This window comes from Cyanistes caeruleus, chromosome 2 (assembly GCF_971803275.1).
Source record: "Cyanistes caeruleus chromosome 2, bCyaCae1.hap1.1, whole genome shotgun sequence".
Taxonomy (NCBI): domain Eukaryota; kingdom Metazoa; phylum Chordata; class Aves; order Passeriformes; family Paridae; genus Cyanistes; species Cyanistes caeruleus.
In genome coordinates this window covers 99,673,203-99,698,697 of record NC_141702.1, presented here as the reverse complement: position 1 = coordinate 99,698,697, position 25,495 = coordinate 99,673,203, and the positions used below count along the sequence as shown (strand labels likewise).

Genomic DNA, 25,495 nt, shown 5'->3' with positions numbered 1-25,495 from the left:
CATGTTGTTATCCCTTCGCTGCTAGAATGAACCTAGCATTTCCACTCTTGCACAACTCTAAACCTTGACTTTCAATATTGCAAATAATTAAAGACCATTTAAATAAAAGTATAGAGAATTAAATACTAGTTTTGCATATAAAGTAGGCTTAATGTTCTAGGTGTGATTCCAGATCACTCTTTTAGACTGTTAACTTTACATTCATATTTAACAAATGACATTATTCAGTTTCATGGGGTCACTGTGTCAAAATGTCTGTGTTAGAACTTTAATTTATTTCCAAAGGTTCTTTGGGCAGATAGGAGTGGTGTGTTAAAATGATTTAGCACCTCCACTTCCCCATGTGGATTTTAAGGCTTTGAATGTAGTCTGTGATGTTAATTTTGAGTCCAGGTGGAGTCAGCTGCTCTGTAGTGGCAGGCTGAATGTGTGGGGCCCATATCCCAAATGTGTGAGGCTGACCCTCTTCTTAAATACTGATGATGTCCCTAATCCTGTCTCACGATCAAAGTGACAATTCGTCCACCTCTTTCCTGTTAGGATTAATAGAATACATACAAGTGTGGCCAAATTTTGCTTTGTTAGCACCCCATCTTGGAAAGCCTGATGGACTTTTATCAGATCAGCAATTACTGGGTATAGACAAGAGATGCCAGTGTGAGAGTGTGAAAATTGAGGAGTCAGGGAAAGTTTTTTTAAAGCTGTCAGCCAACTTCATTGGATCATAGGCTATTTTTTACTGCAAAAATTATTTTGCTGTTCTTTAAATTAATTCACATGTATCAGTGATGATCTTTGCTGTGGGACTGCTGACTTTGTATTTCAGTGTAGTCAGGTGCTGAGTGTAAATTTCACTGACTGACTGAAAGTGCAGACGAAATGAGTGGGTAATGAGAGCAGAGCAGCCAGTTCTTTAATTGAATTAAAAGCTGGGTGACACCAATGCAGACACCTGTCCAATTACAGGCAGGCCAAGGTGTTTACCATTGCTGTACAAGCGATTTGAAGATGACAGAAATCTTTCCGCCCACAGATTAACATAATGAAGGAGAACAGATTAGAGTGGATGCTGGCCAAACAGATAGCATGGCAGCTGAGAAAAAAGTAGTTTGCTGAAGAATGTAAATAAAATCTGTGCACTTTCTATTGCCTACCTATGCACATCTGTTTCTTTGTTTAAAAAAAAATAGGGCAAGAGTACATGTGAAGGAAAAACATTAATTAGGAAATGAAATTATTTTTTTTTAAGTTGCTGCCTTTGCTGAATTAATTTTTTTAAAAAACCTCCTGCAGGAAAAGGGTTTCTTTGTTTGCTTTTTTTTTCCCCATGAAAATTCTCTCAGCCTTTCACAAACCTAAGTAATGGGAAGTCTGTTGTGCTACAGGTGCTTCATGTAAAACCTTCCTACTTCCTGCAACCCAATTCAAACCTTCTGCACGTCCTAGCATCTTTTTGGTATGTCTGATACTCTGCAGCTCTCAGTGCCTGAAGCCATTGGTAACTCTACAGGCTGTCTTCCAGGAGGAAATGCAAGGGGCATTAATTCACTGCTTCATAAGAAACAAATGCTACAAGTGCTAAATGTACAAATCAAACTAAATTGCTTCCTAAAGCAGCACAGAGTGAATAGAGGGAAGGTGTACATACAATGCCATGCTCCTCTTGGCCAGGAACTTGCAAATGTCACAGTTGGAGGATTTGGTTTCTGCTTGTGTTTATTTGTGGAGATAATTCCCAAAGCACCTTTTATAGTTTCCTGAGTTTAACACACTATGATCTGGAAATAAGTGGAAATACTGTCTCATATGAAAAAGATGGTGTTTTGACTAATGGAATTTTTGTGATGCAGAATTTAGTGTAGCTTTCAATACTTTACAGGCACAGTAATGCCTAAAGGTGTACCATACAAGAAAGCTGAAAAGAACTTCTTGCAAGGGAATGTATTGGAAGGACAAGGGGTGATGTCTTTAATCTGAAAGAGTTTAGGTTTAGTTTAGATATTGGGAAGAAATTTTTTACTGTGGGCATGATGAGGCACTGGAACAAGTTTCCCAGAGCTGTGGATGCCCCATCCCTGGAAGTGTTCAAGGGCAGGCTGAATGGCTCTGAGCAACCTGGTCTAGCGGAAAGTGTCCCTGCCTGTGGCAGGGTGGTTGGAATGATCTTTATTATGGTCCCATTCAACCCAAACCATTTCATGAAAAATTATTTCCTATTTTCTGCCTTGTTGATGGCTCTTAAAAATATTCTCCTTCCATCACAGGAAGATTACAGGGATGTTTCTTTGGTGGTGACGGACACAGCATTCTTTTTCTCTCCCGTCACACTTAGATTGGATGCCAGTACAGCTCCCCACTGTTAACTGGCGATCTGCAAAAACAAAACTATAACCAGAGCAAGTAGATGCTGATCAACTGGTTTTATTTTAACACTACTCTGAAGCAGAAGTGATTACTTCTGAACATTTCTCCATTTGTATGAGTAGAAGCGCACCCCAGAGAATTCAAATAGAAAAATGATTGCTGTGCCAACATTTGAAGTTTTTAATTGATTGCAAGAAAAAGCATAAATGTTACTAATTCAGTGAAAGTTAATCTCATATTTTCCATGTGAACACACCTATTACTAAACACAATATAAACTTTTACAGACTGATGGTTTCAGCTCAGAAGATAATATAATTGTGCTGTAGCTGCAAATTTCCAGCATCAAATTCTCCATGCCCTTTTTGTGATTATAAAGGGTTTACGTAGGGAATTTTTTTTTTTAATGAAACACAGTTATGTTGCATTCTGTTAGTGTAGTAAGCCAACGAAGAGCAATAATAAGAGCTAATTTTGTCTACCTGTTTGTGTAAATGTAATGATGAGGGGATTTTCAGACTTCTTGTACTGTGGGACAATTGGCCAGTAATTACAGTTCTTTGACAATCTGTTGTTTTTTAAGCTGATTTGCAAAACCCCAGTGTTGGACAATTTTGAAATAAAATAATTTGCTATTAATATTATTTTTTTAATGAAACACTACATTGATTTTGCTAGAGCTGTGACAGTTGAGGTGAAAATATGGTTTGAAATAAAACTTGGCATGGATTTGCCTTCTTTTAATTACTTCTGGTTTTAGATTTTATATTACTTTGTTGTTGGACTTTGAAATGGGAACTGCCAATGTTTCTAAGAATGACTCTAAACTAAATTTTTCCCCATGTAATCCTTCTGTTTATGGTAGTTGAAAATGTTGCAGAACTTCCTGAAGTGGTAAGCAGTGATTATTATTTGTTATAACAAGGAGCTGATTGATATGTGAGAATTTAGTAACTTCACTAACATAAGCAGGATCTAAAATAGAATAAGGCCCCAGATCTTTTCTCTTTGTTAACCTTTGGGTACTGTGTTACCTGAATTATGTTAGTTAGATAGCAAATATATGGTCTTTATGATGCTCCTGAATGGAAGACAATTGGGATGTTTCATAAAAAAAGAGATTTCAGTTTATGGATGAATAGGGACATCACTGGAGAGAGTGCATTAAAAAAAACTTACTATGGGAGAAAATGAAATTTCTGTGGAAAAACAAAATAAGGAACTGAAAAAAACTTTGAGACAGGGATTAAGGAAAAAAACCTTCTTCATTGTCACATTAAAATATACCCCTCTGTTTTGAAGTAGTATCTGTTTCAGTGAGCATAACTAAAGAAACACAGGTACTTTAGTACTAAAAATGGAATAAAATATCATTTGCTCTTGAATTATTTTGTAAAATTTGAAGTCATGGCTAATAGGAACAAAACCTTAAATATTTTTTTTTCTTTTCTACCTGTAACAGTGGGAGCCCATAACAGAAAAGTTTATTTTCCCTCTGTGTGTGTCTGTACACTGTACAAGTGTAACACCTTGCTCTCTTGTGTTGCAGGCATATTGAGGGATTTGCGTCCCTTCACAAACTATGCTGTAACCCTAACTGCTTGCACTTTGGCTGGCTGTACTGAGAGCTTGCATGCATTGAACATCTCCACTCCACAAGAAGGTAAAGTAATTTCAAAGGTCTTGACTTCCACATTTCAGTCATGAATAATAAAACAGGAGAAGAGCTAAACGCTGCAAAGCCATTTGCTGGAAAACCCCAACCTAATTTGATGACAAAGTGCATTGCCAGACCATAATTGCTCCATTTTTTGGGGGGTGCGAAAATGAATCAAACTCCATACCCTTTAATGACATGCATCTTTAATAGCTGTAATGCAGATTAATGGGCTTTTTAATTGCTGTTACATTGTTCATGCAAGAGCCTTGTCATTAATATGAAGCATCTGAAAGATTAATGAAAGCTTCCTCATTTTACTATGGCTCAGAAGTAAATCTAGAGACAGTCTGACTAAAAAGAATTGATTGTATGGCACAGTATGAAATTGAGAATCAAATGGTTGATTTCCATGGTTTCTTTTAACCACTAAACACCAGCAATAGGCAACAATTATTTCAGTGTGATGAAACTGCCAAATGCCAATTGAGTTATTTATTAATTGCTGTTCAGATTTTCCCTTTTCTTTTCCTAAACACTTTTGCATGTTGTTGTGCTCAAACTTAAAGGCTGTGAGTATAAATTAATGCTTCCTATGCTTACATTAAGAACTAGGGCACAAAGAAAGAAAAAATGTATTGAGTTCTGATTTTAGAGTCTAGGCTGATATGTAATGTACATCAATTACTTGAGCAAATGCCCCAAAAATATCAGTGACATATCTAACTTCATTCTCAATTAAACATAAAGTTCACATCTCCCGGTTCTGTCATCCTAAAACCATATTAATCCAGTTAAAATAATCAGTTACTCAAAATCTACACCAGTAGAATAATGAAGACTTTGACATGTATTCATTGGGTGGTAGTTAATCTTCCATGATGCAAAGTAGTTTTCAAAATTCCCTCCCTCCCACAGTTCTTTGTTTTGTCTTCTTATGTAAACTAGGATATAATGCAGTACCAATAAAGAAAATAAAATTTTGGCATGAAGTCATGTGAATTACAGCCATATAATTAAAAGGATGCTGAAGTGTTTAACTGCTGCCAAAGCAGGTTGTTGTGAAAGGTGTTGTCTTAGTGAGGACAGTGCTGAACAGTGCAGTCTAACATTGCTAGAACATGATTTTGGTGTGGCTGTAACTGCCAGAAGCACCAATCAAATCAAATCCAGTTATTGCCTCTTGGATGTTCATTATAAACTGGCTAAGATTGTCCGGTGGCATTCTCCATGACAGGGTGCAGCCTCTGACAGCCAAATAGTTAATGGACCCTGTGATATAAACATGAAACAGAATTATTTCAATATTTGTCTATTTATTTCTGCAGTGACATAATAATTAAAGATAAATTGTTTATGTCCTGTTTTCTCACCTCAGTGAATAAAGCAGAAATCCCTACCTGTCATAACGGAATGGTTTAGGCAAGAGTAGGTATTTTTTTCCCCCTAGAGATTGAATAAAGCCATGGGGAAGATGTGTTTTATCCCTCAAAAGAACTGAACAAAAAGTCAATGTGTGGAATTTCTATTTTTGGATGTTCTTTTTGCATGCTCTTAGTAACAATATATTGGTGATACAGAAGACAGACACCATATCACACCCTCCAGCTATCCCTGTTTCCCTATTGAAACATTCATTACTTTATATTGTTTTCACATTGCCAGGCACTGCTAGTTATTGTTTTAAATTTCTAGCACAGAGCTTGTAAATGACAAGATATTTCTCCCAGACTAAGGCCTCAGCTCTGCTCCTCCTGCAATATTCACTGGGATTCCTTGTGCTACTAATGTATAACTCATTGGAACAGTGAAAGAGCTCAACTCTTAAATTATCATCCATTGCCAACTTCCAGTATATTATATACATGAAATCTATATTAAACAAACACTACTAAGTGTATTGAGTTATGAAAAGTTTGAATTAAGGGGTAGTACCTAAGAGCACATCACCTGCATTGTTGATTAGGATGATCACTTTGTAGTTAGGAGTAAAAACCATGACAGAGGAGAAAAAAATTTGTATTAAAAAAGGACTGCACTAAAATCCTGTGCCTCTCACCTCGATCAGTGTTACCAAGCTGGGAAGATAAAATTATAGAAGCATAATTATTCTCCTAAAAGCAAATAGTGTATCGCTGTCTTTCATAGAAGTTCCTGTTTGGCTAGGAATCCTTATATAATATAGGAGACTTCTCAAAATTCTGGTATGTTGCAGGTATAAAATATTTTCTGAAATTTCAGCTTTACCAAAAATCATTCCGGTAGTAGCTTCTCATTGAAATTTTTTATTATTTGTGAAAAGACAATATAGTATAACTTTATACACTTTTTCACCAGCCCCTGAAGATGTGCAATCTCCCACTGCAATATCCTTTCCCACGTTCCTGCTGATGAATTGGAGTCCACCCAAAACACCAAATGGTATTATTACGCAATATACTTTATATATGAACGGGATACCAATTTACTCTGGAAATGGAACTAAGTATGTTGTAAAAGGTGAGTTCTCTGCTAGCTAGCATGTCAGATGGGTATCTCATGGTTGCAATGAGCAATTGCATGATTCTCTCCTTATTTCAGAGGAAAGAAAAATAATTCTAAAATTGGCTGGATGCACTTTAAACCCTGATGGGTTTAACATTTTAAAGTACCTTACTCTTTTTTGGGTCTCATAGAAATTAGCACCATCATGATGGTATAGCTAAATCTTGTGCCTCTTTCACAGGATCTGATTTTATAGCACTTTGATCTCATACCATCCAGCTCTCAGAGCAACTAAACTGCAAACTGTTGAAGAAATTATGTACAGTTTCTTATGTACAGGAAATTATGTACTGCCTTCCTTCAATATTCTTGATTAGAGAGATACCATATTTTTTACCTGAATAACCTCTGTTTAATTCATTTATTAGAAGGATAAACTAATAATCTGTTTCCTTCTGATAATAGTTGTGCCATGTGCCAATAGCCAAATTTTATCAGTACTATTAAACTAGTACATGGAAATTAAGTGACCATTATTGGGCAATACAGTGAAGCATGGTAATCTGACTTTCTATTTTAATGTAATTGGTGTAATTTAATGAATTATAACAATTTTTAACAATTTAACAAATTTTAATTGCAACAATTTAACAAATTTAACAATTTAACAAATTATTTGTTCAGATATTATGCAAACAACAACAGCAACAAAATAAGAAATAACCCCAAAAAAACAAATCCACAAAAAAACAGCCAAACAAACAAACACAAAACCCCCACAAACAAAAAAACCCAACAAACTAAACCTGCCCCCAAACAACCAAAAAAACCCAAAAAGAAAACATGGAGCTAGAAGTATAATGCCACAGCATAAGCACTATTTGGGACCCATTGGAATTTGTATATCTTCCTAAGTACAAGTGAAAATAAAGCATTTCATATTGGACAACTCAGAGGGAAAAGGGTATGAAGACCCTACTTTCTTTTTAATGTAAGGCCTTAAAATTCAAAGCCATTTCTGCATCTTGGGTCAGTATAAAACATATTTAAAAATTCATATAGTTCAAATTTCTTTGCCTTGCACAGGCCATAAGGTACTGGTGTGGTGGGTCAGTTTTGACACTGAAAAATGAATCCAGTTAGAGAACCTCCTGAAGGCTGTTGATGATCGCTATAATAAATAGTGCACACTTTAAGTCAAACTTTTTCATTCTGTATTCAAAGGTAATGGATTTTTCGTAACCATAGTAACCTTAGTGTATTTCTGGATAAATACATGAGGTATATACATTCTGGTTTTATTTTTGAATATAAACTACCACATTATGTATTACTAATAATATGAAAAATAGGATATAGGTTAGCATAATGACAGCTCAAACTAGTGTGCATTTTTCTTCTGCAAAAAATAAATATTTATCAAAAGTATAGGTTCAATTAATTTCTCCCCCATCTCTCCAGTTTTCTGGTAGTCTTGCAGTGCCATTTATCTCTTTTTTTGCAAGATTTCCATTAATCTCTCATTGCCATATCATAGCACTGTTCTTAAAATTTTTGAAGTGCAAACAGTTGTGCTTCCAATCTTACTAAAATTATTACTGAAATTTCGTCATAGGTCCTTCATTTTACCAAAATGTTCATCTGCAACCTGGTTATAAATGGGCAAGTGATGTAAAACATTTGAGGAAATGTTCACCATAATATTGGTTGCTTGGTTTAGATTCATGTCTGCTTGCAGTCTGAATTATAGCCAAAATGAATGCTTTTTGATATAAATTATGGTCAAATAACTTTTTTAATTCTTCTTTGAAAATATAGAAAAGTATATAGCTTCTACCCTTAAATCTTGAGTGATAAGTCAGAATAGATTCAGGTGAAATTTCATCTGCTTCATAAGTTTCCTAGGGAAGCTCCTGTTGCTTTTATGTAGAAATTATTTATTTATAGTTTACTAGAAATTTTTATATTTTTGGTCCTATTGAAAATTGCATTACTCTGATCTCAAATTTTGGGCAGATATGAATCTAAAGAAATAAGAAAAGCCTAACTTATTCAAAAGAGAAGGCTGGTGGATCAGATCATGTTACCATAAGCTGTACACCACAAGACCCACTCTTTCCTATGTGGTGTGGAGATCAGTCTGTTCACTTTGGATCCATTTTATGTAGCTGCCTGTTTCTCCCTCTGCCTGAGGGAGAACTGGCAATCTGAGCCAGCAGGATGGGATTTGGGTCACTAGAAATTCCAGTCCTTGTGAATTTGGTTTATTCAATATATTGCTTAGATCTGCATATGTCTTCATTTTGACCTGATTTTCTTCCTTTCAGAGCCCAAGATTTTCCACTTTTTAGATTAGATTTAAAAGAGGTATAACATGATCTTCTTTTTTATTTCTCAAAGGGCTACAGTTTTATGGTGAAAAGTTGGAACTTTTGGTTTTGGAGTATTATGTTACACATCCTGATTTTTTCTGTATAATTATCCTTTTGTTTTCAGCATTTATGCTAGTGATGTTGGTGACTTATTGCCACAACATAATATACCATTGACCCTAAATAGAGAGACAAAGTTCATTGTCTCCGACATTTGCTTCCTATTTAATCATCAAAATTATTTTCCTAATTTAAGATCTATATGACTTAGTTCCTGGCCAGTAGTCTATACCAAAAAGATTCTTTCTGTGTTTTTGAAGTGCTGTATCTATTGAAATGTGATGGTTTTCTAAACCTTTCTTTTTAAGAAGACATAAATTCTGTTTAAAAATTAGTACTTCACTGACTTTCATTTCAGATCATGGAAATTGCAATCAGTTTAGGCTAATCAATCCATGACTTAAGGAGGGATATGTTTTCTCAACACTAATGGCAAATATATTGTTAGCTTAATTTCTGATCTTGACAGTTGTTGAGGGATTGAAATACTCATTGATTTTCATGGAAATTCAAGTGTTTGTTTCCTCTAGGGGTTGAGCTGTAATTAAAAAGGAAACCCTTTAAAAGCACATATGGAAAATGTACACTTTACCACATTGAAAAAGGAGACCCATTAGGCATCCATCATCCATTAGTGCCTTTAAATATTTCCCCCATATTGACAAATTTGGTTTCTGTGTTGTGAGTAATAAACCACTGAAATGAAGCCAGCTCCTCTACCACAACACCTGTATTAACTGCCTGTGATTTTTCTGCCTCCCACCTTTATACATTTGCTTTATGTGGTGTATGTTCTAGTTCCTCACGTAGTCTGGGTTACATTTCACATCCTGTATTCCAGTGAAAGCCTAATCTCTCTCCAAGGGATGGGGCCAGAGGAAATAGTTGCAGATCCCTGGTGGAACTTAGGCTGTGTGAATACATGCCTCTGTATTTATGTTTTCAGTTGCTCTGTATGTGAGTGCAGAAGCTCCCGTAACCAGGACCATCATCTGCAGCTCAGGAGAATAGTTGCAATAGGGTTCTGCTCTCCAGACCTTCAGACCTTACTGTTCTGTAGATGACTAGAAGCTCTGAGGAGCTGGAGAAGCTGGTACAGTTATCTTCAGAGCTCTTAACATATTGGTCTTTAAAAGGCTTTTTATTTTAGGAAAATATGAACTGGTTTTCCCTGGGAAGAGGAAAATATTCTTCTCACCCAAACACTCACAGACAAAACTGAAATTTCTACTTTGGAACATAGACAATTCTTAATTTAATTACTTTAAAGGTATTTTTAAATTTATGCAAGGTACCCCTTCTTATCTTACCTTTTGTTTAAATTAGTCTCAGAAATTTTCTACCTTAGATGAAAGGGGCGACAGGGTGGGTTTTTCCCGGAAAAGAAGTAGACTGCAGTGGCCTGAGCTGGTGGTGCCAATACCACCAGCAGAAGGGTGGTCTAATAAATGCAGAATGTTATAGCATAAGCAGAGATGATCAGATGTGACCCAAGTGTCCAGTTTTTTTTTTTGTGGGAAACCTTATTGATGAGAAGAAACTTAAGAAAAAAGGTTAGAGCAAAATATTCCTGGATTCTTAAAAGCTGAGCATTTGATGGACTGAGACATGGTGTTCATTGTCTAACATGTTTACAAAGGGAGGTTACTTTGTGGATACATTAGAAAACAAAACAAGACAAAAAAGTATGAATCTATCTTAGCTCTGAGCTTGGCATTGAGGATGTATGTCTGCATTTTCTGCAGCACTAGGCACTTGACAATGTTAACAAATTGTGTTCATATAATTTTCCTAGGAGAATCTAATGGTTCTCATCATGAATCTTTAAAAGGAAGATATTCTTATTAAGACTCAGCTGTATGAAACTTATTTTTCTCTGCCAAGCTGAAAGAAGTGTTTCCAGTTTTTCAGGAAAGAAATCGTGTCACCTATGTTACAAGGGCAGACCCTCAATGAGTTAAACGAGTACAGAGTTATCCTGAATTGCACATCCAAGAGTTTATAAAAAAAAGTGACAGAGTACTTTGTACTAGGTTTGTGGGCAAAATATTAAGGAGAGCCTTGGAAAAGGTGAGAAAGAGCTGTCTTCACTTTTTTTTTTTCCAAGAGCATGAGCTAAGCTTTAGCTTATTCAAATTGATACTTGACCTGAGTGTGGAAAGGCTGATCCCACAAAACCAGGTTAGAATGGGATACTTGTTTTATTGCGAGGAAGAGACAGATGTTTGACATCTGTTCAATCAGGGCTTAACATATCTGAACTTAAAAAATGGGAGAATCCCAAATTAGTACCTGTATTCTTTATGTTGCTCTAAACCAGTAGTGGTTACATTACACACCATGCACACGCAATGACTACATTTTTCAGAAAAAATGGCAAAGTTTTTGGTCTTTTATACCCCTCTTGTTTTAAATGAGAGCTCATGATAATAAAAGCAGAATCTGTCATAATATCAGTATTGCACTGATTGCCAAGTGAAAAAATTTGAGCAAGAAAATCCACAGAATTGTATGTAGAATATAATTGCTGTAAGATGTATCACTGTGAGAGGCTGAACCACTCAGAAGAAAATCCTTATCTTACTTCGAAGAGGTTGTTCTTGTGGTTACTTTTCATAGATTTCAGCTGGAGCCATGTTTAAGAACAGTAATTTCCAACTCTAAGGATTTGTGTTCTGTTGTTTAGGTCCTGCTCAAAGATGACAGGCAGCTTTTGCCTTAAAGTACCATCAGTAGAAAAAGTCTGAAGTTCCCTGGTATGAGTTTATTCCTCATCTTCCAGGTGGCAGTGAAATACTTACAAATACCAAATGTGCTCAGTTGATTCTTTCACTACAGGTTTTGGAAAGAGTTGTTTGCTATCAAACACATTTTTAGTGCAAAATTTATAGATACTACAACCCTGAATGTCACAATTCCTCACTTTTTTGTGAAACAAAGATTTCTTTAACACCATGGTGAGTAGTAAAATCTTCATTTTTTTGCAGTTAGAATTGGTTATCTGAAATGTGGCCAAGTGTCTCACCCTTATTTTAGGGTCTTGCACTACTGTGCAACAGTGCCAGGCCGACATCTTACATTTGTTTTAGCAACATACCCAGCTGGTAAGTCATACAGGATGGCTTATGAAGAGTGCCTACTGCTCCAGGCTCTATCCTGGCCCGGGCATGCATTTAAGTGAACATCTAGAGGTGCACCTGGCACTAGAGGGCAGGGTGCACCAGCCTTACAGGAGAAGCTGCCTTCCTCTAAAAGCTCTAGGCCTGTAAGAAGGCACATTTGATACACCTGAAGTGGCAACACTGACATTGCCGGTGACCGGTGCTATCGTAATTAATTCCACAGACCCAGAATGCAGATTCAGCAGGCACAAAACCAAAGGGCAAATGGGCTGTCTGAGCCTGGCATTCCGGTATTTCAAATTCAGACAGAAAGATCTGGTGCACTCATTGGACTTAATAATACACATCTGGGGAATTTAGAGGGGAGGGGGGCAAGGGAAGGGTAAAAGCATTATGTTTATTTGTAGCAGCTCTGTTGTATCATTTTCTATTGCAGTGCATTAGTGCAGTGTTAAATAAAATCTGCTTATTTAAAATCCTTTTAAATAGTGTTTAAATATTTCCTGCTGATACAATCTGCTAAAGTAGTTATCCTTGCTGCAGATTTCAGTTAACCTTGTCGCAGATATTAAGCCTGAAGCTACACAGACTTTTAGGGACCTTGATTATAGAGCAAAACCTAATGGTGTCATTATAAAACCACAGCTGGACAAGCTTCTGGAGTCCTTGTCCTTTGATCAGATTTGGGTAACACAGCAAGCCAAGAGAGAACTCACGCTAACCCTGCTGGAATTGCTGAGCTCTCAGGTTACTTGAGCACCACTTTCTAATAATTAAAATGCAGCACAAATTATAAAATGAGAGTGATTGGGACCTTCCAATCTTCCATATGTACTGAAGTGAACTGGAGCAAAATAGCTTCTCCAGAGCTAATAGCTGTAGAACATGGAGAGTATTTTTTCTATCCTTTCCATTCTGGCACATAAGAATTATTTTGCCTATGGGCTCTGTTTTCTATACAATGAGAAGAAAAACACTGATTTCGTGGCTTGTCTAAATTCCATGATAAGAAATAAAGCCCCTAAAAAATGTAAAACTTCCACATTATTTTATCCTATGATATTACTTCAAATATTTCTCAGAATTAGACATATGTAAGCTTTTTGTTCTGTATTTTCTCCTTCAATATCTAGACTGGTAAGCAAATTTAAAGATGCTGAAGTTTCTTCAGAAGACAGTGCCTACTGAGAAGGACACATTTAAATCAAGGGTTCATTGAGTTTAATTTGTAAAATATAAATTTACAACCTTACAGCCTTTTTTCTTTTTTTCTTCTTCTCTTTTTTTTTTTTTTTTTTTTTTTATCTGTCAGCTGAACTTACTTCTTGTTGTCCACATATAATTGCCTTGTAGGTGTTCTGCACTGGCATGTGGATTTGTAGGTCTTCTCCAAGATACCCTCTTTGCAGTTAGCTGGCAAATTCTTATTTTGTTACTTTCTCAGATCAAGTTGTGTGTGTGTACCTCTCTTGGGTAAATTGGCCAAATCTTGTCTGCTTTGCTCTTGCATTTTTCTAAAGGGCTGATCTGTTTCTCTGCATTTGGTCTTTCATCACTGAGAGCTTCACATCAAGTATCACAGTTTGTCACAAATGTGAGCTGTTGTTTCATGGTGACCACTATTTGTTTCTAAACATAATGAAACTCTTTAAGATTTGCAAGAACTAGGATATGCTTTTTTGTCTGTGTTGTGCATAGCCTGAAGTACTTTTTGTGGGATCTTGTTTTCAGCAGTATGCCTGGTAATTGTGGCTTGCCTGCAGCTGGTAAAACAAAATGGTGGATTCTGTTCAGGTTTTAATTTTTCTGATAAAACGGACACAGAAGCTTATTGTTTAAAATGAGTTTTCATCCAGTCACAGCTTCATTAAGTGCCTTAGAAAACATCAGAAATTGTGCAAGGATTTGTGTTGAAATTATAAATAATATATTTCTAAAACAAGAAAAGCATCTTCCCTTTTCTAAAAGGTTTTTTTTTGTTTTGCCAAGATCATGAAATACTTGGTAAATGATTTATGCTTAGTTTCAAGTAATGCTGGACTCAAATAAAGATATGATACCTCTTGCAAAGATGGACTAAGCCCAAACCTGCTGTTTCCGCTAGAATCTCTAGGTATCCATTTATAAGGATAAACCTCGCTTAGCCATAACTTAATAGGCTTGGATAGAGTGGGGCAGCCTTCTTTATATTGCCAGCTGCATAATGAAACTTCTGAGCTTTTCCTTATGGCCTGGGAAAGATACTCATAGTTCTCCTTATTAATTTAGGAACATTTGGTCTCCTGAACTGCTAAACAGTTGATGAATATTTAATATGAAATAGATATTTTATTCCATGCTGCTGCATTACAAACTGTGTTGATTTATCAGCTGTGATAACTTGACAGAGCAGTACATGTGTTCTTCTTTGGTTAGTGCTAGAAATGGATCCTTCTCTCTGTCCCTGGTATATCCCAACATTCGTTCACGGTAGTGGAATATTGATAAATTATAACAATGTACAGACAGGTGACACCACAGCAGAACTTCTAGGTGATTCCCATCTGGGTTTCCCCTTTCCTTGCTTTTACTAAATCCATGACCGTGAGGATGTTGAATCATTTACCATTACTGAAGTATTTTCAGCATTTTATTTATTGAAAAAAACCTGAAAGCTGTAAGGAGACAAATTTATGGAAAGAGAAAGCTTTGATTTTTGCATGTGTTTCAGACTTATAATTTCAATAAGTCTGAGAAACTTTCTTAGAACTTCCATTTTTAAAATACTGCACCAATTAATGTAAGTCCAGACTTTTCTGAGTATTTTCCATCTTTAAAAGGTCTTGTTGTGTATGTGAACAATACAAAACTGTGTGTTATCAGGCCATAAAATAATTGGATGTGAATTTGATTTCAAAAATGCTTGGTGGTTTGTATGATTGGAGTATTCATGTATTTTCAAAATCTTTTCCTCTATCCTCTTAAGTTATGTAGAAACATATGAAACAAATGGATCCTGTCCCAAAAAACATGGGAGGCATTCTAGGATACTTCCTTTCCTCTTATCACTGCTAGAAATCTAACTTAGGCTTCTACACAGATTGCTTAAATTGTTTACATAAAGCTTAATAGCCTTTTTTAGTCAGAACTGAAATCCATCATGCTTTTCACTAGTCTTCTATGGAATATATATTTTTATGATGATTTATTTCTGATTGAAGCATTTTACATAGATTGTAGTTGGACTTTGAAAGCTGTTGGGGATTTCATCTTTTTCTTTCTTTTATTTCCGTGGTTTTTATTGTATAAATAGAGTGACACATTAAAGGGATGAGTTACCAGGAAATTAACTAGTGGGAAAAAATATTCAAGTGAACATAAAGCTAAACATGTAAGAAGAACATCAGATTAGTGTGCTTTAAGTAAGGTTTAGACTTGTGGGCTTAAGATTGATAGAAAGGTGAATGATAAGCAGTTATTTCTGTGTTGGCTGCTTTGGACATGCCAGGTTCCATGTCCAAAGACATGGTTCTATTACAGAGGTGCATTTAAGTCATGTTTACAGGCTGCATATCTTGATTTCTATTTTTTTGCAGGTTGGGGTATGTTTATGGCTGCTACATGAGGTTGTTCAGAGGTGACCAGAGAATTTGGTTTATCAGGAGATTCTGGATCCTCATGTCTAACTTATCCAGGATCGTTGGCTAGACAGGGGGAGTTCACACAAAGGATGCACAAGTGACATTTTCAGTCTGTTCTAGGGGAAATGCTGAAAATTTAAGAAATGATCAATAATGATGCTGATGCAGTATGTCAATAGCTTCCTTTTGAAAGCTGGATTCCTTATTAACTTCAATTTTGGAGCTGTTTATGATCACTTTATTTTAATAGTGCTAGTAATTTTTGTTCTGATCAAGGAACAAAAATTGAATCCAACTGACAAGAATTTTTAAATATTCTCATGAGCTGGCATGCTAGCCTTTTCATCAGCTCAAGAATACGTTAGATTAAACATTTCAACTAATGTGTTTTGAATGTTTTGAGGTATGACTCTTGGGATTTAAGATCATCATTGCAATGTCATATAACAATTTTTAAGCTGTTAAATTGTACTGGGAATCAAAATACAGGTGCAATTGAAGTCTTTCTCCAATGTTTACAGGCAGATAAAAAGAGCAGAGAAAGCTTTCTAAGTAAAACTAAAAATAAAGTGAGATACTCTGAATAGGTAAAAATATTAATAAATAAAAAATGTTACCATAAAAAAGAGGTACAAATCTCAGCTTAAATATAAAAAAGAAGTGTGGCAGGGATCAAGGCAAAATAAACAAATGGTAAATAGAGCTAGAAAATAACTTAAAATATTTGCTTGCAGGAGAAAGGAAAAATCCAGTTAGATAAATAGACTAAGTTCAAAATAGCTGGGAGAAATTACAAGGAAACTTCTTCACCAAAGAGCCTGTCCCTAGTGGTGCTTTTTTAGGAGGTACATGAATCAAAATTGTAGTGCTGCAGCCAGAGAACCAAAAAACAGTAAAGCAACTAGACTGAAATAGATTCTTGTTTCTACACCTTGTCACTGGGTAACAGAGTTTTTGGAGGTAGAAATGCTGTGGGGAAAAGCTAGTTTTTGGGAAAATCTGTGGCCTTCATGTGCTATCATAAAAACAGAGGTCGCAACAGGCACTTTCAGGCTTCAGCAGAGAAGCTGAGGATGTGAATTGACATAGAGATTAGTCTATTCTTTCAGGAGGTCTGACTAAAGGAGCAGTATGTCATGTTAACTGTGAATCATAGAATGGTTTGGGTTGGAAGGGACCTTTAAGATCATTTTGTTCCAACCCCCTGCCATGGACAGGGATACCTTCCACTAGACCAGGATGATGAGAGCCCCATCCATCCTGGCCTTGAACTCCTGGGATGGGAGCAGCCACAGCTTCTCTGGGCAACCTGTTCCAGTGCCTCACCACCCTCAGAGTAAAGAATTTCCTCCTAAAAATCTAATCTAAGTTGACTCTCCTCCAGTTTGAATCCATTCCCCCTTCTCACTATGTGCTCTCTGTCTTTAATGCAGGCTTCCTCCAGGTGCTGGAAGGCTGCAATTAGATCACCCCAAAGCCTTTTCTTTTCAGGCTGAACAATCTCAAATCTCTTAGCCTTTCCTCTGAGATGAGGTGCTCCATCCCAACTTGGCGGCCCTGCTTTGTACTTGCTCCAACAGACAGTGCTAGGGAAGCATAGGGAAGTTTCAGTTGTAAGTCCTGTGTTCTCTTAGCTGTGTCCCTGAGTTTCACAAGAGAACTCATAAAGATGATACCAATAATGTAACTTAATGTGGGCATATACCCAGAAATGACTACTAACATAGTGTCAGTTGCTCTCCTGCAAGAGAGAAGTAGTGATTATAAAACCTAAACGGCCTATCTTGAAAAAAAAAATATTTAAATTGTGAAACAGTGGGACTGAACAAAGTACTGTGTTCTACACAGACAAGACCGAAGCAAGGAGAGGGGTGGGGTGAAATACGAAAGCCTCTTAAGGGTTTGCCACTTGTGAATTATGCATCTCAGTCTCACAAGTAGGCGTAAATGCATAATTCTAATCTGTTCTTATTACTTATTTATAGCACGCAGTGGAATGTAAATTCTATGCCTCCTTGTAGAGGCTTAACATGCTGGTTAAGGTATGCAGATATTTCAAAGAGCCTACATAGACGACTTTCTGGGCATAACACTCTGTTGCCAATTAAAAGGCATAAACTTCAAACAATAAATTTAGCTAGCTCTGCCCTCCCGTTTACAGGAGGAACACAGGCATGATGTAAGAAATAAGGTACAGGATCAACAGATAATAAGAAGAGCATTCATCTTGAAATAAACTACTCTGCATTATTATTATTTATGATAGTTACTGTTGTTAATAAAGTACATGTGGGACAGAGGAAGACTGCAACAACCACTGAATTTATGAGACTGGGGACAGATGCAAGCTCTTCCTTTTATATTGCTGGCACTGATCGATTTGTATTTTTCCCTGATGATGGTTTATGCCATTATAACTGTTTTGTGGCTCCTTACTATTGACTTACGGTTGCAAAGCACTTCACAAATGAGAACAAGCTTCTGGACATTATATCCTAATCTGCACATCCTATAGATATGCCATAATACACAGCAGCTGACTGCACCACCTGTGATCTGTGCACCCACAAATATGATTTATTCTGGTAATCCCTGTTTAATGCATCACATCAGATTGTGGCAGTTATGTTATCTGATGGCATTACTGACACTACATGCCATAACTGGGTAGTGCAACATGTCAAGTTAAAAAAAAACTTTGGGCTTTTCATTTTTTTTCCTTTGTTTTCATGTCTGTGTTTTGAAAGTAAATATGAAATTAAATTAAAGAAACAAAAAACCCAAAACCCCCCCAAATAAAGAATCCAAATAATTTTGCCCAACCACGTGTTGACCATATTAATGACTCTGCAGCTTGGGCTGCTTGTTCTACTAAGGAGAGAGAAGAGCAGCTAGAAATACACTATATTTTACTGTGCTGCTTATTTTATGGTCAGCGGAAAACTAGCTCAGCTTTTGTAGTCTTGCAACAGATTTAACTTGCTATAAATTGTCTTGTTTAGGAGCAGTGCTCAGAAGCTGAGTCCTCCCACTATCCTTGTTCCAGCACTACTGTAATGTTTTGGCAAACTCCTTTATCCTCTGACTATAATTCAGGAATACAGAGCTGTTCTGGTCCTAGGAAGGTGATAGTATCTCTTCCACAGAAACCCTTAAATTACGTGATGGCTTGCCTGAATGGTGAGAATTGCTCTCCAATCATCTCACATGCCTGGGTCTATACGAAATGGTGAAAAAAGTTCCTCATCATGGGTGTAAAATGCAGATATTGTTAAATAAAACTCGCAACCTATAAATCATTAGTTTAATCAACCTGTAGTTGATGGCAGTTCAAAGATCCCTTGTAGTTTTATTGTTTAGATTCCAATTTCTAGTGTTGAGTGTGCTTTCTTAAGCTTCTGCTTGTTTACTGAATTGGCTTTTGTTGATTAAGACAATTGTTTTGGCATTAAAATGGTATTTTGTAATTTAGTATGCATATTAAATTCTAGTAAGAAAAATATACAAGTAAAATAGTCTAATTTTTGTCAAAATATTTATTTTGAAAATTAATTTTTTTATCCCATCCCTCTTTTTCTTTGCTTGGCACAAAAACTTAAATAAAATTAAATACAGTATTAAAGACTTCTAAGTTGCCTCAGATACAAAGAGAGAACTATAGAAATCTTGCAGGAATGTTGCACAGATTTGCAAATTATATTGATGCTTATATAAATAATTTTAAAAACATATTGATACTTAATGTTTCTCCCTCAAGTTTCATTTACAAAGATAACACTGAATCATCTTGTTAGCAGTAGTAGATGTGCTATGACTTTAGGTGGGATGAGTGTCTCTAAAAATTCCACTTTCTGAATTTATTGCATGTCCTTTTTCCCTCCCTGCTTCCCCACTCCCCCTCTATTATTGAAAGGGAATTCATGGAACAAAGCATCCTAATTGCTTTTCTATGTAGCACTTACTCTACCTCTTTGGTATGTCTTTGTTTCCTTCTCTGAGGTTGCTTTCTTGTAGCCTCTCTTCCTAAGAAAGGGTTTGTAAGTCTCTTCTCTCACTGCTGTTTTCCAGACAGACTTTATTTCTGCACTCTGTAATATATGCTGCTCCAGATGAGACTGCACTATTGATTTATATAAAATGGATAGTAATAGTTCCTGTTGCTTACCTTATATTCATATATAACCACATCTTACTTCCCACAGTGGCATGTTTGTATGTGTTCTTCTGTGGGTTGTGAAAGTGGCAGCCTGGCACTTCTCTTCATACAATTACCTCAGCACCAAATGTTAGGTAGGTCTGAATTTTGTTTCTCCCACTTCAGCAAGATTGGAATTGCTTGGGAATATAGGATGTACTTCTGCTGGTGAGCCACAGGGTTCTTGGTCATACTAATGTGAATCCAGAGTAGTTCCATTTTTATAGATGCAGGTATCTGGGATTCAAATTTGCAATGTATTTGCCTCCTGCAAATATATTTTTCAGTTGTGAATATAAAGCTGAAGTAATGCAGAGGTAAAATGGTCAAGCCACACTTTTTTCCTTTTTCACTTTTTGGGCTAAACATTGACTGAAATATTATGGTTCTTATGATGTATACTAGCAACTCATCTCTATTTAAGCTGGAATAAGAAATACAGTGGATGGATTGGAAGCATTCATAAATGGAAATTTTCATTTAAATCTTAAAATCTTCATTCCATATGATGTGTAAAGAAATGAGGAAGAGGGACATCAAACTAAGATAGTGTTATTGACTGCAATTACTTCTCTTCATGTGCCTGGTAAAAATTACTATGTTTCATCTTCTTTCTTCTTTGTCCCACTCTGACCTTCAAACTCACTTTATATGTCCAGTTTTTATAATTAAATAAACTAGGGAGACAGAGAATGGTTTTAATTCTAGTCAGCAAAGAAGTAACTTGGAGGTTCAGTAGGTTCATTTGATGCTCAGTGTTTGCACTGACTGGCTCTGTGTCATTTTGGCATTTTGGCAGCAAGAGAAGCTTTTGAAAAACCTTCCAAAATACCTCCATATTTTTCTGATGGTGACTGATGCTGATGGGTCAGAGGAAAACATGTCAGGGATGTTATGGGAAGGAGGGTTCCAAAGTGATCAATGACATGATGTATTCAAAGTCATACAAGCAATTTAGGCAGAAGTGCTAAAGTCTGAAGAAAAGTTTAAATGTTCTTCTTTAATGTGTCCCTTCTGCTTTTTCTAAACCATGTGTTGTGGGATTTCAAGTTAGTGTGATCTAACTGGAGAGTAAGAGCAGCCTGGAAGATGTTCCCACAATAGCTGTCTCAAGGATGTGGCTTTAAAATAAAAGACCGCAATCATTGCTCTCCAGCTTTTACAATGAGGTGGGAATAATAGGCATAAGAATAATGTGTAAATAAAAAAATGCAAACCTAAGGAAGGTTAAAACTAAAATAGTTTCACTAAAATAAAAAGGAACAATGGAACCCATTAATCAGGAATGGATGTTCACGTGGCCTTGTGAATTGGTCAGGATGAAACCTAGCTTTTGAGGAATGAGTTTTGGCTCAAAGAAGTTACAAGACTTTGGGACAATAAACAGCAGAAAGTTTTACTGTGCAACAATTAAGGGTATAAGAGCATAACCAAGAGACACTGTTACTAAATGTGAAGGCAAATATACTTGATAATATTTTCTATTAAAACATAATTATCTTTAAAAGCCTTTAGGTACTTCAGAGCTGTCTCTTTTCCAAAAGTGGAACCATTTTCAGGCATGTAAAATCTTTAATAATTTCTTGAAATCATTGCAGACGGAAATTATGAAAGATCCTTTTGTTTTACATTTGTGCCAAAGGGTTTTTCTTCTTGAATACAACTCTTTTACACAGTCCAATGAATAACTGTTATGTTTTAATGCTCCCATATGTTAAATGGTTTTGTGCTATGCTATTTATTTTGTAAGATGGGACCTGGAAGTTCCCTAAATTCTTCTGAAGTGCGTAAGTCTCAAAAGGAATGAGGATTTCATAGAATCATAGAATAGCCTGGGTTGGAAAGGACCTGCTGTGGACAGGGTCACCTTTCACTAGAGCAGGTTGCTCAGAGCTCTGTCCAGCTTGGCTTTTGAGCACTTCAGGGTTGGGGTATCTGCAGCTTCTCTGGGCAGCAGAGTGTCTTGCCACCCTCACAATAAGGAATTTTTTTCTTCATAAGCAAATTGGAAATCAGAGACAATTAGTTCTAAATGAATAGTTTCTAAAACACATCAGCATTTGTTGGCCAGCTGTAAGCCAAGTTATTTTGTCTATGTGCCATTATGTCAAAGTTTTTGCTGTTGTTCTTACAACTTATGGTACTTTGTGGAAATAGTTGTGATCCTAGGTTTATTTGCTGCTCTTTATTACTTGCATTTGTTTTTAATGACTTCACAAAATTATTTAAATTTTGTCACTCTGTAACACTATAGAATAACATAAGTGTTCTTAGTTATTAATTAATATGTTAGAATTTGCTACTCTTTTGGAAGATAGATGTTCAATTAAAGGGCCAGTTGCATGTGTGGAAGTCCATCCATTGCTAATTTACACAATTAGGTACATGAACACTTTCTTTGTCTTGACTGAGTTGCCTGAAGTACCTAGGGTGTCATTTATGACACCTTATTTTTCCTGAAATATTTTCAAGGAAGTGATGAGTGTGGTGTGGGGTTTGCAAATTATGAAATCATGCATCATTAGTATAATATCCTTCCAGAGAAAGTTGGCCACTAGTGATGGCTCTTTGAGAGTCAATATAATTAAGTGTTTGGTGCTTTATAAATAAGGAAAGCAGAATATACTGTACTAAAAGTTGAATAGGAGTTGTTGCTTGCTTTCAGGAAATGGTGGAAGGCAGAGGAGTACTAATGGTGTCTAATGGAGCAAGCCTGATAATGCAGCCTTGGCACTTAGCATCTGAATTAGATGTCTGGGATTTTTTGGTGGTGTAGAGAAATCAGAAGGGGACATGGTTGTATTTGGTGGTGCAGATTTATAGTCCCAAGGAGTTTATCTTCTAATTAAATATTAAGTTACTATGAGTTACTGTAATGGATTGTGAGAAAGAAGATGAGAGAACAGAGTAAGGAGGTGAGTAATGAGCTGAAGTGTTTGTATAGTGTACCTACATAAACTACGTGGTGATTTGAATTCTTTGGAAGTTTTTCATTTTCAAACTCTCTCAGCAGGTTTTGGTTGGTGTGCTGCTAACAATCCCTTGCTACAATGTAGCTGAATCATTTTCCTTTGAATATAGCAATGGGATAACTATTGTCTCAATTATTTTCCTGAGAAACTATGTGGGGTTCCTTGCCCAAGTCATGTGAATGCTCACCAAGATAGGATGTTGATAATTCTGATCCTTACAGTAGCTGCCTGAAACCAGGGAGAGTGGAAATAGGGAGGAAGAGGGGAGCAAGAAAGGGTGTGTGGTTCTCTTGCAGTCAATCTGAATATAAAATACAATTGTTACAGATAAATTAAAATATTTTAGCTATCATTACTGATTATTATCATTACTATCGTTGTGTTATTTTTCAACTGGGGTGTATTCTGAAAACTAAATGGGAAAGCTCATGTTTTGTTAAATCTCTCATTTTGGTTGGGTGTTTGTTTGTTTGTTTTGTTGTTTTTTTTTACTGTACTAATTATGTTTTTGTACTTTTTTTAGTAACATCTCTCTATTTCCATGCTAAAAGTGGCACTGTAGTGTTGCATATTATCTTTCAATGACTAACCATTAAATTTGATCAAAGCAAGTGCGTGTTCTTATTGACCATGCAAACAGGGTCATTCTTTATTCTTTCTGTCTTATGCATTGATTGTGCTCTCAGAACTCATGCAGGTGGTTATTAGAAACTGGAGGGATACCAACCAGTGTAGTTGGTTAGTCCAAACACCCCACATATGTAATAAATGTAGTGGTATGCCAATACCAGTTCACAATTCTCTTGCTGATGTGTGAGTTAGAAAATTATTTAGTTTGTATTGTCTCTGAGCTCAAAGAGATGAAAAGGCAGGTTGATCCTTCCTCTCCCTTTACTTTACCTTTTTCTTCAAGGAAAGTAAGTAATGGGTTTAAAACAGATACGTGGGATTTTATTTTAGTTTTCTTCCTTTGTTCTGTTTTTGGCACGAAAAATGCAGAATTATTTTTCTGTCTACCTTCTACTAAAATATGATGACTTGAGGGAATCCTGTACCCTAAAAAACAGATCTTTATCTTTTCATGTTTTGTTTTCTTCTGAGTCTAGAAATAAGAACAAGACCAAATTCTGAATTCAGAATTCAGGGTTTTTTTTTTTTTCATCAGTGAAATTCTATAATTTCTAGGCTTAGCTTTATATTGGTAAGAAATAAGTGTTTTCAGTGAGTAGTTATTGGAATATTGAAATAAGAAACATTTGATCTTTAAATTAACTTAGGGAACCGGAATTGTGGAACAGATTGGAATATAACCTGATCAAGCAAATTTTTAAGAAAAAAAAATCAGGTTTTGCTGTAGGTTTAAAATAAATGTAGTAATTATGTCCTTATTATTAATAGGAAGTAGTAATTGTGGCCTTACTGGGTTTGTCTTGTAAATTGAGATCAATGAAATTTGTCCAGCAACAACATGAAATCAATTGTAAAATAACATATAATTCACACCATGTAATGTAAATTATACTTTGTTTGCCTTTAGTTGCTGAGTTTTCCGTGCACTGGGGTGTATTTTCTTGTAACACATTTCCACATAATGCTTGTGGATCTGTTTCTAATGTTTTTGAGAGCGATCTGTTTTTCATGTCCACAATTGCCTACATTTGATCTTATGCAAATCATGCAATCAAGCAAATGGAAAGCAAAGCATTGTTGCTAGAGGACCTTGACAAACAGTGGCTTTGTAGTTTTAAGAACCTCCTCCCTCTTTCAAATTCATCTTTGTACCCGTAGCTGTTTGAATCCAGTGATCCGTTATGAAATACTGAACTTGAAATAGGAAAATATCTCCCAAATTAGTTTCTGATGAATACTTGTATTGATTGTGATGTAATATGATTTTTTAATTCAGTTTGTCAGTTTCTGCTTCTAATCTCTTAGAAATACTGCCTACCCTATATTTCCTCAAAACACTGAAGTCTATGGAGAGATTTTAATGATGGCAAAGCTTCCACCTTGATTGACATTGCTAAGTCTTGAATTTCTTTGTTTTCTTCTCCTGTTTATACAAACTTAATTTTTCTTTTTATCCTTTATCCTAACTAAATCTTTGAGATTCCATTGAAACTTTTTATTTAGTTGTCAAAATATTTTGGTCTTAGTAAATCAAGATGAGAAATAAAGATTTTCTTAGATTCTGGTGACACATTGCTTTTTAATATATTTTATATATCAACTATTTTTTAAACTCTCCTATCCTTCCCTCCCCTTTCAGTATGTTTATCACCTGATCTCAAATGATCTCTGTGCCCATATGTGCTGTGTTTCCATTCCTTGTTATTGTTTTTTTAAAACTTTACATGCTTCCCTGTCTTTTCTTTTTGATTTTTCTGTTCTTGGTCCTGAGACACACAAGGTAACTTACAGTCAATTGTTTTTTTCAAGGTGGGGGTGGGAAATAAAGCATTTTCCCATCTTCCATTCTCCTAATCCTCAAAAAAATTCTTCCCTCTTCAAATTACACAAGGTATTTCCACAAACATATGCCTGCCAGTAGTCTCATCAGCTAGAGTCTGCATCAAAACAGGGCTTCAGTACAAGCTACCTTGCAAAAAACAGTAGTTCCAGGTGTGTAATTTTCCATAAAGGAGAGAA

The 25,495-nt window shown here is 35.9% G+C and overlaps 1 protein-coding gene across 7 annotated transcripts in view; it reads left to right on the top strand.

The window, feature by feature from the left end:
- Positions 1 to 25,495, top strand: part of USH2A (usherin) — a 370,627-nt gene that overhangs the window by 157,201 nt on the left and 187,931 nt on the right. For all 7 annotated transcript variants that reach the window (XR_015283723.1, XR_015283719.1, XR_015283720.1 and 4 more), the window contains exons 31-32: positions 3,914 to 4,027; positions 6,359 to 6,520. Coding sequence is in view for 3 of the 7 variants with exons in the window: in XM_086878670.1 (XP_086734796.1) it covers positions 3,914 to 4,027; positions 6,359 to 6,520 (276 nt within the window). In the remaining 4 variants the exon portion in view is untranslated. The remainder of the gene's footprint in view (positions 1 to 3,913; positions 4,028 to 6,358; positions 6,521 to 25,495) is intronic.